The sequence below is a fragment of the Thermobia domestica genome, chromosome 8 (genome assembly GCF_964235325.1).
Source record: "Thermobia domestica chromosome 8, izTheDome1.hap1.1, whole genome shotgun sequence".
Classification (NCBI taxonomy): Eukaryota; Metazoa; Arthropoda; class Insecta; order Zygentoma; family Lepismatidae; genus Thermobia; species Thermobia domestica.
This window is the reverse complement of record NC_137461.1, coordinates 17,362,665-17,382,502: the sequence shown is the minus strand read 5'-3', so window position 1 is coordinate 17,382,502 and position 19,838 is coordinate 17,362,665. Positions and strand designations below refer to the sequence as shown.

The following is a 19,838-nucleotide window of genomic DNA, read 5'->3' as shown; positions in this document are numbered from 1 at the left end:
GCCATAATGCGTTATTGCCAAATTTGTACGTTTACTGTAGTAGTCACAATAAGAAAATTCCTGGATTCTAGCGTTGCAGTTCGAGAAGCGGAATTGCGGTAAATGTCGAGAACTAATTTCTCAATTAAGTATCCAAACAGAATTCCATGATTACTTCCTTTATTATCTGGCATCAGTAAACACTCGACACTATCTGGCAACACTACACTATTTAAGCAGCGTTTAGCATAGCACTGGGAACACCTAGTGATCCTCCTTAAAGGTATATTAGCATCTGCTTTTCAGTGACGGCATGTCTTCATCATCACTGAGAAACCAGAGGCGATATGGCATACCACTGCATAGCATACCGTCTCACTTCGACCACTGCTCTAAAGAGTATAAAAATGCTCCCTTTTCTCATTTTAAAACGACACCAAGGTTGTGTTCCTTTCTACAATTTTCTAGAAAGTTGTACAGTTACGTATATTCGTTTAAAGAAATCCAGAAAATTTCTGCATACACAGACCAAAAAAAAAAAAAAAAGTATGTGACGTACATAAAAACGGAGGTTACATGCGTAAATCCTGTAATTTTTGGACTTAACGTACCAGTACAGCTCACAGATGACGAGAAGAACCCTAAAACAGGGGTAGCGGGGAAAGGTCAACGATACGGTCAAGTCCATTTTCGGTTTTTGAGGTGTGGTCTATACTTAGATGTCGTCTGCTACTCCGGGTACTTATCTGTGTGATGTTCCATGGTGTCATTTGAAACCCCCGTGCGAAAAGTGTGCGAGCCCATACCTACGTCACACTACTTTTGCGAGGGTTCTTCCCGTCATCTGTGAGCTGTATATGTAACGCCCTGCAGCAAACGTATAACTGAAAACGTATATTTTATAATAATTTCCGTATAAGTGTTCCATCTTCTATCTATTCATACTTACCGTATGAAAGAAAAAACTGTGTATACGTGATAAAGATCTCACATACAAATGAGCATATATACAAATGAGCATATATACAAATGAGCATATATACAAATGAACGTATATATAAATGAGCGCATATACGAATGAGCGTATATATAAAGAACTGTATATATTTGGTCTAGGAATTAATTCGTGCGGGTGGACAAGAGATGGCGCAACGAACGGAGCGTCCCACAGTTCCGTGTATCCACACATGTGTTGCAAACCCCTGTCATCGCGTATCGTTCGTAGTATAGGGCAGTGGATTAAAGCGTCAACAACACCAGTTTGTAGTTAAGTGAACATGGCGCAATTTATGCCTGATAAAGTGTTTTTGCGGGGTGTCCTGCTGCATTACTTTAACATGCAGAAAAGTGCGACTGAAAGTCATCGTATTTTGGTGGAAGTGTATGTGACCATGCTCTAGCTGAGCGAACGTGTCAGAAGTGGTTTGCACGGTTTAGAAGTGGTGATTTCGGCTTGGCAGACCAAGAGCGAGCTGGACAGCCAAAAAAATTTCAAAACGAAGAATTGACAGCATTGCTCGAGCAGGATTCATGTCAAACGCAGGAACAACTTGCAGCAGCATTAGGCGTTGATCAAACAACAGTCTCCAAACGCTTGAAAGCCATGGGAATGATTCAAAAGATGTCACATTGGGTTCCACATGAATTGAAAGACAGAGACGTTGAAAGACGAAAAACCATTTGCGAATTGCTGCTTCAACGACAGAGCAGAAAGGGGTTTCTGCATCGAATTCTTACGGGTGATGAGAAGTGGATCCATTACGAGAACCCTAAACGAAAAAAGGCCTGGGTGAAACCAGGTGAACCAGGTCCATCACAACCAAAACGAGATATTCACTGTGCAAAGGTTATGCTGTGCATATGGTGGGATATGAAAGGTGTGGTGTACTATGAGCTGCTGCAACCGGGTGAAACTATGAATGGAGAACGTTATCGACGACAATTAATGCGTTTGAAGCAAGCTCTGGCCGGAACACGACCAGAATGGGAGAACAGACATGATAAACTTATTGTTCAAAATGATAACGCTCGCCCACATGTCGCAAAACCGGTCAAAACCTATTTAGAAAATGTCGGATGGGAAGTTTTACCCCACCCACCGTATTCACCAGACGTTGCTCCTTCGGACTACTACTTGTTCGATTGCATGAACAACGATTTGATTGGACAGCGGTTTACTTCTTCAGAAGATATCGAAACATGAGTCTCTGACTGGATCGCTTCCAAGGATGAGGACTTCTTTCGCCACGAAATCCGTACATTGCCTGACAGATGGGCGAAAGTGGTGGCTAGCGATGGACAATATTTTTCTTAAGGTATTTATGTATTTTGTGTTTGTACTACAGCTTCAATGTGTGCGTACCAACCGCACGAATTAATTCCTAGACCAAATAGGTGATAAGATCTCACATACAAATGGGCGTAGCTGACGTATACAACATAGCTGATGTACCGTATGCAACATAGGTATACGTATGTAATATCCGGAAGACTGTTAAATGCCAGACATCCTGGAACGGGATGATGGAACATCTAAGTGGGAGAAAGGCAGTACGTATGTAGCATATGGGTAACGTATGCTCCGTACAGATTTTCGTAGTAAACATAAGGATTCCGTATATTTGTATAATATACCGATGTCAGGATAACGAATTTTTCTCAGTGCACGAGTAATATATTACCGTAAAATTTTCTTTATTTTTTAAGTTCATTCTGGACTGTAGAACTATTGTAGAGCTAGTGCTCCTTCGTAGCAAAGTTATTAACGGTTATCCTTTCTGTGCATGCATCCACGGGCTCAGTGTTCATTGTGTGCACCAAGCCTTTGATAAAACTTGAATCTCATAATAATTCAGATTTCACTGTAAGGAATATATTTTATATTAAATATCCTCAGTACCGAAAAGTTACATTAATTTTAATCAATCAACTCCAATACTTTATATTACTTTATGGTATACTGGCAATTGCGCACGGCTTTGATGCACGGGGTCCCTGGTTCGATTCCCGGTGGGAAAGCATTATAACAGTTGAACGCATTACAATGATCCGGATTCCACTTTAAACAGATTCACGTCTCATATACCCTTGGTGATGAAAGGAGTGCTAAATTCCGATGCAACCACCAACCAAATTACGTTATTTTACATCTTGATAGTTCTAACCGATTCTTTGGTTTACTCTGATGTTTTTTCTTTTCATATGATCTTCTCTCCTATTCTGGAATTTCTACTCCTGCTTCCTTCAAATCGTAACATTTTATCCTCAGTTTCTGAATATAGTTGGGAGCCACGGTGGTTCAGTGGTAGAGCGTTCACATCTCTTGCATGGGGACCTTGGTTCGATTCCAGCTCGCCGCAAGTGAACTTTGTGTTGGGCACCATGTGCGTGGGTTTCCTCAGGGTTCTCTCGTTTCCTTCTACTTTCTTCATTCCACCATTTCATTCATTTCTCATCATCACCCGTCTCCTTTAGCCTAGCTGGCATAATCGTGAGACGTAAAACTAAAAGATTTCATTTCATTTCATTTCTGAATAAAGTTGGTATGTACCTATACAACACTTACGGGAAAAACGTGATAATCAGTAAACATATGACGCACATGGTAACATCTTACGTCAGAGAGCGATGTGAGTGATCAGAGAAACGCTTCAGTGTCTTTTTTCAACTTCATTCCTTCTGAAACAGAACCGTCAAATGGGGTGAATAGAAACACATTTTTGCTATATTAGTATATAAGTTTGGTGATATTAAAGATTTCGCGTATCAGATTATTCCAAGAAAACGGTCTTAATATGCTAATGAAGTTAAGTAAACGTCATATTAATTTATCAACTCCACTTTTCTTCACCTTGATTTTTCTTAATGTTTCTATTCACCCTATGGGTAGGGGTGAATAGAAACAATGACTTCATTTTCATTGTTGTTTCTTTTATACTATTGGGAAGGTAAAAAGAAACAGCGTATTTGTTGAAACGAACTATTTATTTCATATCTGCAAGATATAAGTTCAATAAGACCAGTATTACATAAGTTACAAACTTATAAAACATTACAATGTACATACAAAGTAGGTACAAACGACCATACAGTTTTGATGACATTTGAAAAAAGACTTAACCACTGAAATCACTAGGAAAACTTATCATATACTTAAAGCGTGCTGATGAACTCCTAATAGGACCCGACAGTTTCGTCAGAATATCTTCATGTAGTAAGAGCGATTCTTCAGAAGTTTCTAAAAATTTCATTGTTTTTGGTGCTCTTATAAAACACTCCCACATATCAAACATGTTCACATTTTCGCACTTGGGTAGTGAATAGCCTTACCGAGTATTTTAGCTTCCCTTAAACCTTTACCACAGCAAAATCACCAGCTTTAGAAAACTATCATCTAGTTCGTGATCGTCTGGAATGTTGTCTTCTGGAGTGTTGTCTTTCTCCTCTTCCAACAATACACGGGTTAAAAAACACTCCCACATACCCGCCATGTTTACATTTTCGCATCTTTGTCACTGTCGTGAAGAGAATAATAGTCTGAGCTCTCTGATGACGAGTATTCCACATGCATCAACTTTCTTGTTCGTGAGAGATCCGTTCCGTTGCTGTCGGAGTAAGAGAGCTCAGGTTCGTTGTGATTTGATGAAAGTGTATCATTTTCAGAAAACAAACCAAAATTCTTACCAGAAACAACATCTATTCGTTCTCTCTTCTTCCGTGTTTAATTTTTTCATCTTCTCGCATGCTCTTGAGAAGACCCATTAGGGAACGGTCCACAGTCTGAAATGTCTCTTGCTGTTCTATTTCTTCTCGTTCAGTGTCTCTTTTTGGCAGCATCCTCAGTACTTGGTCTCGACAAAGGGGAAAAATTCCACACTTTTCAAATCCAACCCTGATATTTACCTCCTTCAGTTTCACACTTTTTTTTTCTTTTAGAAGACTTGGAAATTTGTTCTTAGAGATGGTTGATTCGTTCCTATCAGGTCCTTTTTTCCGCTTCTCAAGAATTTTCCACTCTTCAAGAAGTGTTTTTATTCACACCATTAATTAAAAATCATAACAATAACCCAGTAAAGTTAAATTTTGATTACAAATAATTTACAAAACGAAAACTTTTACTATGAACCTCATTAAATGAAACAACAAACTACAAAATAGGCATATGTTCAAATGCAACAAATATGAAAATGTCACACTTACCAAGAAAGTTTGAGGAGCGCCCAAATACCGCGTAGGATTTCAGTAACGTATTAACGCTGCTGCCGTCTACCTCAGTGTTCCCAACTCACTAAAACATTTTGTCTCTGCTGTGAACACTTTAGCCATATAAGACTATGTTAAGAAATTTCAGTTTTGTTGATTAATTTATCGTCCAGATAAATCCAAAACTAATCTGGGAGTTTTGTTTCTATTCACCCCTATGTTTCTATTCACCCCATTTGACGGAACCTTAAATGCACTTTTGACTACCGACAATTAGAAGACACATCAAGAGCAACGACAAAATGAGTTCCCTGTAGCTACAGTTCTAAAATGTGTGTAGAGTAGTAGCAAACTTATCTCACAAATAATTTTCTTTTTGTTTCCTCTCTAGCTTTGTTCTTATTTATTATCTACCATAAATTTAAGCCTACTTTCCTTTTCTTTACATTATTGATTATAAGTATTGCGTGCGTCACTATCAGAAGACTGAGTGTCACAGTTAGGAAACACCGAACGACAAGGACGCCTATGTTGTGCTTTCCAAGGGGGGCAAGTATAAGCGACATTTCAAATGTAGTCTCAAATTTTGCGGTACCTATTCTAAAATATCTGTTGGGTTTTCGATCTTCCAAAGCACATTTCCTCTAAAAAGGGAGGGGAGGGCGAGGGGCCCCCCTTGCCCCCTGATGGGCGCCCTTGCCGAACGACAATAGATACAACCTACTACTTATTACGGTATCTTTTTGCATTCTGTTTACATATTAAAGGACTGCACGGGCCGAAATGTTTAGCCCAAGCCCGGTCCGGCCTCGTGAATTTATAATGTGAGTCCCGACCCGAGTCCGAAATATGTTTTAGCATTTAGGCCCGAGCTCGTGCGATAATCAAATGAGCCCGAAATAAACCCGAATTACAGAAACTTAATAATAAACGCAAAATTGCATTTTTATTTACAGCAATTAGAGATTTAATTTTGCAGTTGGGCTTTGAAAGTTCTCCAGAAAGAACGCTCTAATAAATATCGTTGTACAGTATACTTACAAAATTAGGCTCGAAAGTCCCGAGAAATATGATTTTATATTTGAAAATTTACGACCCGAGCCCGAAGTAATGTATGCTTTGTAAGCCCGAGCCCGGCTCCTCGGGCCGGGTCGGGCTTGAGCTCGTGCAGACCTCTATTACATATACATTACATAAATATACTGCATACACAATCTGTTCCCGCAGGACATAGAACTATCAATTAGACAATTAACAACAGACTTTCTACTGTCACAGAAATTAGTGATTATGTCGAAAACTAGCCTACAGATGAGAATTACCGGTACCTTCAAGCATCTCGCTTTTTTAGCTCTACGTGACCTATTGATTGATATATGCCTTATCATTGAATAGTATCATACACTGTTATTAAGAAAGAATGAAACCATAATAATGTGAATTTTTAGACTATATCTCATTAATTGTCCTGTGTATTTTCGTCCTGCTATTATCATAACAAATGCTTGATAAGGTTCTGCTTCAATATCACTTTTCTCTCAATAGATGGCGTGATTATTACTTTTTAAGTTTACCAAAAAAATTCATTTTTTCTATTTTTCGAAAATGGCAGATGAGGATTTACACCCGCCCAGGGCCGGCGCGAGGGGGGGTCGAGCCGTGCTACTGCCCAGGGCGGCAAGTCTAATGGGCGGCAAAATTTGAAAACGAAAAAAATACTATCAAAATATAATGTTTCGTAATCGGCCTAAAAATGGGAAAAATAAACTTTTCATCTGAGAATATCATTGAACTTACTTTACTCACATTCAGGAAAATACTCACAGGAAATTCAGAGCATACCCTCTCATTTTCAATTATCAAACTATTAGCCACAGGTATCTCAGGTTCAATATTTCGCTTGCAGCGGCTTAGATAAGATTTTCAAATAGAATGGATAAGATGATCAAGGTGTCTTTTATATTTTTGTTCTATTCAGCAATGTCCTAACGTTCCATTCCAAGTATGCAAAAAGTACACTCCCAATTGAGACCTACAGCATCTACAACGTCTAGAGACATTTAAGTTCTAGCAGCGAGTTTTTAGCCAATTTACAAATTGTTCATTCCGAATATAGGAAATCGTGCAGCATATTTTTTCTTGAGGTATCCAGAACAGAATTTAGAAATAAATTTCCGAGCCTTCTATGTTGTTTGCAGTAGTCATTCACTAACCCTCATCTCAGTACGTCGTTTCATTTTATTATCTTTTGTGTGTAGTTAAAAAAAATGACTTTTTGCGTCAGTTCAACGTTGGGCCACGCTAAAGGAACATATTAGCAGTCTCACTTTAAAACCATTAAGCACCACAAGGTGGGAGAGCCGAATTGATGCTCTGACTCCAGTTAGGTATCAAATTGGGGAAGTTTAGGGTGCCTTACTTCAAATAAGTAACTACAATAGAAGAGATAGAATGGTCACCCACAATCCTCTGTGCATAGCAAATCAGCTGCGTGACTTGACTTTCCTTTATTCATTCGTTGTCTGGTATGACTTTTTACTCCACATAAACATAGTAAGCAAAAATCTCCAAAGCATTGATTCTCATGTGTTGGATACAGTCGGGTTTCTTAAAAATATATCTGGGTACTTTAAAAGGAGCAGAAATGATGCAAAGTTTCACCCTTACTTAGTTGATGCGATGGAGTTGGTTTTAGTATTGGTATAGGTGATCCACGAATAGATAATACAGTGCAAGCTCGAAGTCGAAAGAAGAAGAGACAGTTTCAGTACGAGGCAGAGGATGAAGCAACTGAAAGTCCATAAACAAGATACAAGATCGATTTTTATTACAAAGTTCTAGACGCGATTGTGTTAGCTTTAAGAAAAAGGTTTGAGCAACTTAAACATCACAGCGAGTATTTCGATTTTCTTTGCGATATAAGTAATCTTAAAGATATGCCACTTGAACTTTTGTCTGACAAGTATACTAAACTTGCCAGCCTTTTAACACACGAAGAATCGAAAGATATTAACCACAGTGATTTGAAAGACGAACTGAAAGTGTTATCCGCTATAATTAAGCCTAAAAGTTCACCAAAAGGGATTTTAAAATCAATTAAGGAACATGACTTTGCTCGCAATGTCAGTGTGGCAAGTAGAAAAAGTTTTTCGAAACTTAAATTTATTAAAAACTACCTGCGTTCTTCCATGTCTGAAACACGCTTGAGCGATGTGGTCTAGCGATGATATAAATAGAACACGAATTGGCGGAAACATTGGACTACGCGAATGTGATAAATTAATTTGCTCATATCAAAGCAATAAAAATTTCTTTCAATTAAGATATGTTGAATTAATGTATATCTATTGTGTTTTAGTACATTATACGGCTTAAGCTAATCAATTAGTTTTGCCGTAATATCTGATTCATTATATTATCTTCATGCACAATGCTCTATTGAAAACACCTTTCAATATATAATAAGCTTAAAAAGTAATATTCTTGGTCGTGACTAAAACATATTTTTATTTTATTTTCTGCATGTACTACTGTATATCAGATATAGAGCAAAATCGAGCATACTGAATATTGTGTCATATATGGAGTCGTTTAAATATTACGTAAGCATTCGAGAAAGGTAGTTCAATTTTGTTTATTTTATTTTATTTTATTTTTTTAATTTCATATATGTTTTTAAATGGAGTGTCTTACTTTTTCGTGACACTTCAAAGTTTTCTGTCTAAAATAAGGTTTGCTGATTAAAGGGGCGGCATATGAAAGTACGGCCCAGGGCGGCAAAACTGCTAGCGCCGGCCCTGCACCCACCAACATCATTTTATTCACGTAAACGAGATCTATTGATTGGTGCGTTTTTGGACACTCTTTGGACAGTTTTCTCCTGCTAAACGCTAATAATCCAAGGCTACTATAAATGATTCATTTGTTTTCAAAAGGCTATATTTTGAAAACTGCTACACGTACAAGCATGACAAATATACCGTATTAAAATAACCACAAACTCACCAAATTTCCTGTTTTGTTTTTAAATGGCAATTCTTTTCCGTACTCTCTTCTGAAAGCGTGTTGCACTGCTATAACAGGCGACTATCTCGCATATTATATTCTATCACACAAAAATCTGTTTCTTGCTTTATCTCCATTTTGGAGAGGTACTGAACTTGTACTGCCACCTGGTGCTACCTTGAATACACAATACAAACTTGGTGAGTTTCTGTTTATTTTCATACATATATTTCTCATGTTTGTATGTGTAATTTTTTTTGAAAATATAGCCTTTTCAAAACGAATTAATCATTTATATTAGTCCTGTACAGTATTGTAGAACAGGAACCAAGGGCGCCGATTTTTCTGTAAATTTGGGGGGGCCCATTCAGATGCAGAAGGTATATATATATATATGAGGATTTTAAGACAAATTGCATTCAAATTATGCCAAACATTGTATATTCATAAATATAATAGGGGGCCCACATGAACTTTTGGGGGCCCGGGCCCCCGCCCCCCCAGGATCGGCGCCCTTGACAGGTACGCACTCATGCGGAGGTCCACCAGGTTTGGACTCTCCACACACACACACACACACACAAAAAAAAAACCTTCTTAACTCGACATACGTTAGCATACGGTCTTTCTTAATAAAACTATATTTATTTAGCAGAGAAATTATTGATGTAACTTCGTGGCTTAAATATTTGATCTTACACTTCATCTGCACTCTTGCTTTTGATATGCAACTAAAAGCAATCTAATTCTATATTTTTTCCCGAGGTTATAGGTGACAGTACTTAACAATTTTTTATAGTCTTTCCGTATGGAGAATAACCCCTGTTCAATAACATTAGACGTGATGTCTTGTAGTAATGGATCCCCCCAAGCTTTGGACCCCTTCCAACTAAAAATTCTGGCTGCGCACCTTGTTCTAGAATTTACAAGATGCCAATTTATTAATGTTACACTAGAAAACTTTAGAATAGTTTTGAAATAGTCGTTGTGAAAGAAAAAGAAAAAATATGAAGCATATTCATAATATGATACCATTCTGTATTATATAAGGTGGCTCAAAAATAGGTAGACACCCCCCGCATTGATCAAGTATAACATTCTAGTTTATGGGTTTATTTGCTCCGGCTCTTCCAAGATTAGAGTAAGTAAAACCACATTAAGAGGCCTCATCATTGCGAAATTAAAATACCGCTAATTTTACAGTAATTATGTGATATCTTCAAATAGATAAAAGATAATCGAAACAAGAACAAGACCTCCCTAGACAATATTATTTTGCGTGAGATACCGTTATCAAGACTCATTTATTTGCTTTCAATTTCCAGCCATTTTAGAAAATCGGCATTTATTTTCGCGTTTCTAAATAACTGCACACGGAAAGCTACTAGGTGACTCGTGATAATGGTACCTCATGCATCGTCTAGGGAGGTCTTGATCCACTTTTCGATTATCTTTTATCTATTTGAAGATATCACATATTTTTTTCTTTTTTTTGTAAAATTAGCGGTATTTTAATTTCGCAGTGATAGGGACTCTTAAGAACAAATAATAAAGAAACTAAGTCTATCTAATGGATAACAATAAGAAATGATATAAAATACAATGAGTTGATCAGTGCAGTACTGTATAGCCTACCTACTTTTGGGCCACCCTGTGTTATCAAGTAGTATTAAAGAAATGTGTTCCTAAGTGTCCAGTATTCACTTTGTTCTCTGTTTCAGAATTTATAAAGGAAACAAAAAATACAATTATAACAATGCTAGAAGCCGGAGACCAGGAGTCAAAATCGCAACCATTATGGAAAGCAATCGTCATGTCTTTGTGGGGATTTCGTAACACTATCTGCCTAATTTTAATACCCGTTTTGTTGTTACCGATCCCTATAATTTATAGTGGAAGGGTAAGTGGATTATTACTACGATTAAATATAAATATCGATTAAGAATCAAATTATGAGTATGTTCTTCTTCCAAGGAGATACTTCCAGAGGAATCTCATACAGAATTACTAATAACACCTTGTTTGGAGACATAAAAATAAAGCCATTCTTCATACTCGGTTGGATTAGAATTTAGGTCTCTTTCAGCACCGAGGCTATACCTAATATGAGATCCCTATAACATGAGCTCCCATCGCGAATCGAACCCGAGCGTCCTACTCTGAAGGCGATTACGCTAATCATACAGACATGAAGGAGTTTTATCTTCACGCTCGTTACATCGTAGCACCAGATTCAATGTTGCGTATATCCAACCACTTATGTTAGGTATTTGTCAACGCTGGTTGCAGAAGGTATTGGACATATCTCCAAAATAAATAAATAAATAAAATAAAAAAATCAACCTTGTCTTCCTGCTACTTCCAAAATTCCATTGAGGGTAGCTTCGTTCGCGTACCTTTCGCATGTATCTAGGAAGAAGTTAGGAGAACGAGGTGGTCATAGATCTGTAGAAATGAGTCTGTCAACAACAAGAGAGGAAATTTCCGCCATGTTTAGTATCGACATAAAACATGCCATGCATTCTCGCTGGAAGTAACTTTTCATAAATTTATGATCGTACAAGTTCGACGAAGATATTAAAATTCTGGAAGCACACGTCGGCGTGCATTGTTGACTCGAAGAAGATACAGTAAATTAGCCAGACAGGGACATTATGTAAGACATCAATTTTTTTTAGTCATTGTGTGGTCTCTTGTGTATGATGTGTGGATTTTTGGACATCCATATGGGTCTGTTATGTGAATTTAATACACAAACAGATTAAATCACGCTGTTGCAACAGCATCCTAGATTGTTCACAATGATGTTGCACTTCTGTGATGTATGGAGACGACCATCACTATGACAAGTGGTCAGTACTTCCGTTTTTCGTAATTTACGGGTCCCGAATAGTACTCTCAATGGGTCGGGTCGGGTCTGGTCGGGTTGAAGACTGACCCGAGTGACCTGACCCGTGACCCCACCCCAGTGACTCGACCAGACAACCCGACCCGAGCTGACCCTAGTGACCCGACCCGACAACCCGACCCGAGCTGACCCTAGTGACCCGACCCGACAACCCCACCCAAGTGACCCGACCCGAGCTGACCCTAGTGACCCGACCCGACCCGTTTGAAAGCACTAGTCCCGGATAACATCATTGTAGGGAGCTTCACGAATACGGAATTTATTTCGAAATGTAATCTGACACAGATTCCAAAAGGCCACATTTCACTACCCCTTGCTGTTCTTGATTTATAGAGATCAATATTGAACCCGGAAGTAGTGCATCTGTATTACTTCCTATTTTAGTTGTGAAATGCACGTGAAGATATTTTGAAACTCTTAATCGACTCCAGAAAATTGCTGGTTACTATCCGTTACCGTTTTTGTTCTATGGCGGTCAATGTTGAAACCGGAAATGATCAACTTCTACCATTTCCTGTTTGAATGGAGAATTAACGGATGATATGGAATACATTCTTGGGACACTGAATCGATTTCAAAGAAATCACTTCTTGATATCTCTTATTGTTTTTGCTCTGATATTTGTTCACAAGCAGACGGACAAACAAGCGGACACAGCCGTTCTGTAACGCTTCCGACACACGCACAGCAGAGTTTAGAAGTCGAAAAGGAAACAAACGCCTGAGAGATATACTAACCTTATACCCATATCTCTGTTGGGGTGTATAATTCATAGGATATGATGTTGTTTAAATATACTTACTTTTAGTTTCAGTTTGTTTTATTGCTTATACAATAGCTAATTTTTTAATTTAATGTCGAAAGTACAGTATTGGGATATTCTGTGTTAGTGAAACTTCCGGATTTGCTTCTGTTGGTAATGAATAAATTCTCTTTCCGTTGCAGGAAGGCTATTGTGCGTTTGTGATTCTCCTGATGACGTTGTATTGGGCTGTGGATTGTATGCACATGTTCGTTGTAGGACTGATGCCACTTGTTCTCTTTCCACTGATGGGAATTATGGGTACAAAAGTTATCAGCAAAGCGTATTTTAATAACACCGTAGCGTTCTTCTTGGGAACCTTAGCAGTAGCGATAGCGATTGAAGATGTTAATCTTCATAAAAGGATTGCACTCTACGTTATAAAGTTCGTTGGAACAGGAAAAAGAAAGTTAGTATCATAGACATTAAAATAAGAAGTTTGTTGATTTATTTTTAAAAAGTAAAATTCAAAGTAACTTAAGATGAAGCAGGAGTGGATACAGTCCAATTACAACATTGACTGTACGTATAAGTTGAGTTGAATTTCAGTTTAGCGTCCCTTTCAGCAGCGAGGCTATGTGAGACGTGGACCTACTGATTAACGTGGAATCCGAACCACATGAGCTCCCGCCGGAAATCGAACCCGGGTCTCCCGCGCCAAAGGCGCGTACGCTAACCGCTTAGCCACGGAGGAGCTCAATAGACTGTACGTATAAGTCACACACTCGTCCTAAAAGAATGCATAAGTCACACAAAGGCAAGACTGTATGCATTTGTCGTAAAAAGATATCAAATTGAGTGTTTGAACCTCTCCTTGACATAATTCTGCGTACGCCACTGGATACAGCTAGGCTACTAGGTAATATGGATTAGAAGTTTCCATTTAACATGGACACTTTTCATTATGTACCGTAAGACGGGGCACAAGATCTAAGAAATTTTAAAGGAAAGAAATGAAATCTTTTAAGTTTTACGTCCCACGGTTATTCCGGTTAGGCTAAAGGAGACGGTGATGATGAGAGATGAGTGAAATGGTGGAATGAAGAAAATCGGAGGAAACGGGAGAACCCCGAGAAAATCCACGAGCACGGTGTTTGTCCACCACAAAGTTCACACGGCGCGAGCTGGGATCGAACCACGGACCCCAAGGACCGGAGGTGAACGCTCTACCACTGAGCCACCGCGCCAAAATAATACATCCTAATTAGATGCTCTTCCAAATCCGGGATACTTGAAAAATTGTGACCGATACTACTGAATATAACCTGTTTTTATCCTAGTACCAGCTACGTTATTTCGATTTTATGTTAGCATTTAATCGAACACATCAATGTTTCATATAAATAATGAAGCATTTCTACTAATTCAATTATCTGTTTTCTTGATTTAGAATGCTTGCCGGGTTTATGTTGACCACTATGTTCCTTTCCATGTGGTTATCGAACTCAGCTACCACTGCTTTGATGTTACCGATAGCAAGGTCTGTTATTGAGTTCTTAGATGAGGTAAGTAATAATAATAATAATAATAATAATAATAATAATAATAATAATAATAATAATAATAATAATAATAATAATACTTTTTAAATGAGAAGCACAGACAGATAATCACCCGTAACACCAAAAATACAAGTAATTTAATTTTGCTGTGCACTGTAAAAATGTTGAGATGTATTTAAAACATTAATTCAGTTAATTATATGCTAACTTATTCTAGTAGAATTGTTGAACATATACATGGTGTTTCAAAACAACACCGACAACTTGGGAGGTGATTCCTGACACCAAGATAAGATAAAAAGTATAGACCAACCTGGGTGCACAAATGCTTCTTTTCGGAGTTATAGGTTAACGAAAACATGAAAAAATGAATTTTAAAGGTCCATAGCTCTAAAACTATGGGACCTACTGTTGTCGGGTCAAGACTTCACTTAGGAACTAATATGTGCGCTATCCAAATATCCATGTTTCAGAATCCTGAAGTACTTCCGTAACAATTTTTATAGAGGTAGTTGGTGAGTACTTCAAATTATATCCCCGTAGCCTAACTTTCTCTATAAAAATTGTTGCGTTTGTACCTTAGGTTTCTGAAACATGTATTTTTGGATAGTGCACATACGAGTTCCTACGTGAAATCTTGTCCCGACTACGGTAGGTCTCATAGTATTGGAACTATTGGCCTTTAAAGTTAATTTTTTTTCATGTTTTCGGCAGCCTATGACTCCGAAAGAAAGCATTTGTGCACCCGGCTTGGTCTATACTTTTTTGTCTTATTTTGGTATAAGGAACCATCTCTCAAACGTTGTCAGTGTTGTTTTGAAACACCCCGTACAATCTCTTTCATCTCAGTATCACCAGATTCTATGTGGAGGCACAATGGCTCAGTGATAGAGCACTTACTTCTGCTGTATGAGGTCCCTGGTTCAATCCCCAACCAAGTAAGTTTGTGGGACACAACTTCGTTCCTGTATATACAATACCTTGTATTTTTCTCATTTCTAAATCTTTGAGTCATGAATCGCCACTAGTACTCTACTGCTAATAGTATTTATAATAATATTAATAATAATGAAAAAGGCGAATTCAAAGCACGAGCCCTATATATATATAGGGAAAATAACAGGCAAATGCCTAATTACAGCTTTTCATCATTGTATGTAATACACTTTAAAATACATATATAATAACATAATAATATGATAGGAAAATACATGTTTTTATACGTTAAAATACACATAGCATGATATACAGTTAATTTGTTACAATGAAAATTTTGTTTATGACTAAAAATGTGTGTATCTGGGTGTCCCTGTGACATCTTATTATGCAATAAACACATTTTTCTGACAGGCGATACATCCAGCGCATTAGTCCCTTGCGCTGAAAGATGGAATATGCCATTATGTGGTACTCGTTGGTCTATGTTGGACGCGAATTTTGATTTCTGATAACAAATATTCTGAATGTATGAACTATAAATTATTTTATGTAAGAAAGATAAAATGAAATGAGTTCTCCTGCTTTCGAGTGATTATAATGAATATTTATTTAGAAAAACTTCGTTGTTCTCAAATTTTGGATATATATGTCTGTTTCTTTATATGTCAAAAAGCGTACAAATTTACTTTGAATGTTTTCGATTTTGTTTATATATTTCTTACTATTAGAACCCCTTATTATCGCTGCATATTCCACCTTAGACCGTACATAGGAAGTATATAATGTTTTAAGGACATTAGTGTTAGAAAAATCACTTCCTAATCTCGTTACAAAGCCAAGGTTCCTAAAGGCCTCACCAACTACTCTGTTGACATGAATATCGAATGATAGGTTTAACTACATAGTAACTCCAAGATCAGTAACGTAATCCACTCTCTCAATTGGTGTTTGATTAATAGTATACACATTACGTACATAGTTCATTTTTCTGGTGTATGATACTACTTTAGATTTTTAAATATTTAACAGCAATTTGTTTGACTCACACCATTGGAAAATAGAATTTATGTCCCTTTGCAAAGAAATAGCATCTATTTCCGTGGAGATACTGCGATAGATTTTTAAATCATCAGCAAACAGTAGTTTGTAGTAGGATGTTATATATGGTGTGGGAGGATATATATAATAATGTATGCTAAAGATTTTCATAATTGTGTTATGTTGAAACATTTAAAAGCGTGTGTTCCTGTTTCACAGAATGAGAGATTTTTTTTTTTTAAACATAAGTTTGTGGAAAGCATGTACTGCACCAGAAGTACGCCGATATCATGTTGAGAAATTGATTCCATCGTAATATTGTAATTATATATATAAATTGTGACAAAAAATTATTTCATAAATTATTGAGAAAGTCAAGATGGCTGGTATATCAGCACATTGTAAAATGAAAGGAAATTTCTGTAAAGTGAAAGGAATGAAAAGATAGTGATGGATGAAACATTTAAAATTTGTCCTCCACGTCTATTTTCGTAGTTATATACATTGCACGGAAAGTATTTCGGATATTTTTTTTTCGCTTTCTTTCTGCTTATTGCAAAGCAAAGCACACTTATGCTTCAGCAAATCAAGAAAAATGCTGAAGATTGTTGCTTTCAGTTTCGTGTGCAAAATTTATGACTGACTTTGAACAAGCGGTAATAAACGCTACAAGAGAAACATTCCAGCATGCGACATTACGCGTTTCTTTGTTTCATTTTACCCAATCCATATGGAGAAAGGTACAAGATATTGGATTAGGTCCACTTTACAAGGCTGATAATAATATGAGGAAATAAATTAGGAGAGCAGATGCACTTCCACTCGCTCCTCTTGAAGACACTCCTAATGCATTTACATTGCACCCGACATCCCAGAGGCACTGGCTTTCCTAGACTACTTGGCGAACACCTATGTTTAAAAACTGAATGCAACCTTTCAAACGTTAATACAGCAACATTTGAAAGTTTACTTTTTTTTTATTGGATTGTTATTTGACTCTACGTTTTACTAATTATATTGGTAGTAATGTTACATGACAATAAGAAACCAATTTGATAACAACAGAAAAAAAAAAAAAGTTCGAGCAATACAGAGCTTTAGAATTTCAAGTTTAATAGGAAGTAGACATAAATCATCCCTATATATATGGATTCATTCTACACAGAGAAAAATCCGTTCTCCGGACAGCGGTATATTGTACAAATATACGGTATCCTCTTGCTTACTACAGATATCAGTACGGAGCATACGTTATCCGTATGCTACATAGGCACTGCCCTTAGATGTTACATTATGCCGTTGTAGGATGTCTGACATCTAACAGTTTTCCGTATATCACATGCATATACTTATGTTACCTTCGTCACCTATATGTTATATACGTCCATTTGTATGTGAGATCCTGATCGCCTACATTGTTTCATACAGAAATCACGTATAGATGGAAAACTTATACAGAAAGTATTATAAAACATGCGTTTTCAGTTATACGTCTGCTGTACGTTAAGTCCAAAAACTACAGGAATACGCATGTAACCTATATTTTTAAGTACGTCACCTACAATTTTCTTTGTCAGTGTACTTTTGAAGCAAGAGCAGTCCGAGAATGCGGCTGCTGGAAGCAGGCAATTTAACTTTGCTGAGAAGATTATGGAGACATTTAAACAATCGTACTCGGACTCTTAAGAATAGGCTTAGGTGTGGCGAGGTTGTCCTTATTCCGTACTTTAATGCAATATCTATTGCATTCATTTGGATAGTTGAAATTACAATTCAGTAAAAACAAGATGATTTTAAGAGTCGCACCTGTATACTAAATTTATTAAGGTTTATGCCATTATTGTTCATTGCAATTTTTTTTTTTTTTTTTATTTATGTGACTGTGTGTTTGTAATTTGTTTTTGGTGTAGTAAATCACGATTGCAGTTGTGCTACAAGGCTGTATTGAGAGACGCACCTCTTTAAATTTATGTTGGTGTTTTGTTCATTTCACCAAATATTTCTAATATTGAGGTGCTACCAAAACTTTTCATGCGATTCTGCGAAACAGGAATGAGTAAACTTGGCAACGTTGCACGCCTTTAAGGTGATAAACAGGATATAAGCATTTAAAAGTATGTATCACGACAACCAATTGATATAGAAACATGATTTACACTCATGTGTTCATAATTCATTTTTTTTTACTTCCCAAAGTAAACAATTAATATGCAATACAATATTTCTAGCTAGCGTATTGGTATTGGATACTTTTGCTTGCAATCGTGCGAAAAGTCAATGCACACTACTGCTTGTCGCAGATTGACAACAGTACGTCAACGCAGTTGGACAAAGCAGAAAGTCAGTATAAGTAACTTATTATTTGAAAATCATTGTGGACAATCACCACACGCATTAAGACAAAAATATTTCTCTTGATTTTTAGTGGCGACAGGAAGAAAACATTCTGGAACACAAGAAAGATGAAGAAAAATTATGGGAGAAGAAGGGAGATAGGAAGGACAGTACTGAAGAAGGAGAAAAGGAAGCTAAGGATGAAGAATTGAAGCAGGAAGAAGTTAAATCTAAAATTGAAGAAAATCAATCTGCAAAATCACTGGAAGCATCTGTCTATGGTGAAAAGCACGACCAGGAACAAAATGAAAGGTAACATGTAAACATAATCGTGCCATCGTATAGTTAAAACGGAAGTGGAAGAAGTCGCTACTCTATATAATTTCTAGTAGAAGTTTAGATTTATTTTGAAAGTTTTTTTTTGTTATAATTATTTATGTTGTAGACCTAGAGATGTGTATTTTAGACCAATTTGGCATAATTCCCATTTTGACTAACACTTTATCAGCTGTCCATCACAGATAATAATTACATCCACCATTTTAGGTGAAATGCTAATTCCCATTTAGCCTAATTCACATTACGCCTAACGTTCTTATGCTGAGGAAGGAAATAACCTCTGTATAGAAGAAGGAAATAACCTCTGACAGTGATCCATACTTATTCATAAGGAAATGGCAGAAACTTACATACAAGAGCCACATTTATTTCAAATAACTATAAAATAAAATATTTCAAATATACAAAAAATAACTTTCATCAAAGAAATTTCAACCATATTAACAAGTTATCTAAATGAGCAATTAAGTTTGCTAGCAAAAAAGGATACTCATTTCAAATAAATATAACAAAAAAAATATTACAAATATACAATATTGTAACTATACAGTGTGAATACACACACACACAGTTGTCCAGCAGCAGACATAACAGTATTTAGCCATTGCCAAAAACTAGCATCACAAATTTACACTATATTGATCCATCCGGAGTCTAGTTATAATTAATCGCAGTATGAAATAGATGTATACATATGAAGGCTGCAGGGAAGCAAACTGGTTCACACTGGTTTTTCATGAATCTAGTAAATTAGACCACGAGAAACATGAATTAGAAGGAATTTTGACGA

The 19,838-nt window shown here is 36.8% G+C and overlaps 1 protein-coding gene across 1 annotated transcript in view; it reads left to right on the top strand.

The window, feature by feature from the left end:
- The window catches only part of LOC145692725 (solute carrier family 13 member 2-like), a 117,745-nt gene that overhangs the window by 29,642 nt on the left and 68,265 nt on the right, over positions 1-19,838 (top strand). The window contains exons 2-5 of the mRNA XM_081768150.1: positions 10,908-11,086; positions 13,040-13,305; positions 14,287-14,401; positions 18,801-19,021. Coding sequence (XP_081624276.1) covers positions 10,943-11,086; positions 13,040-13,305; positions 14,287-14,401; positions 18,801-19,021 — 746 coding nt within the window. The 5' untranslated portion in view covers positions 10,908-10,942. The remainder of the gene's footprint in view (positions 1-10,907; positions 11,087-13,039; positions 13,306-14,286; positions 14,402-18,800; positions 19,022-19,838) is intronic.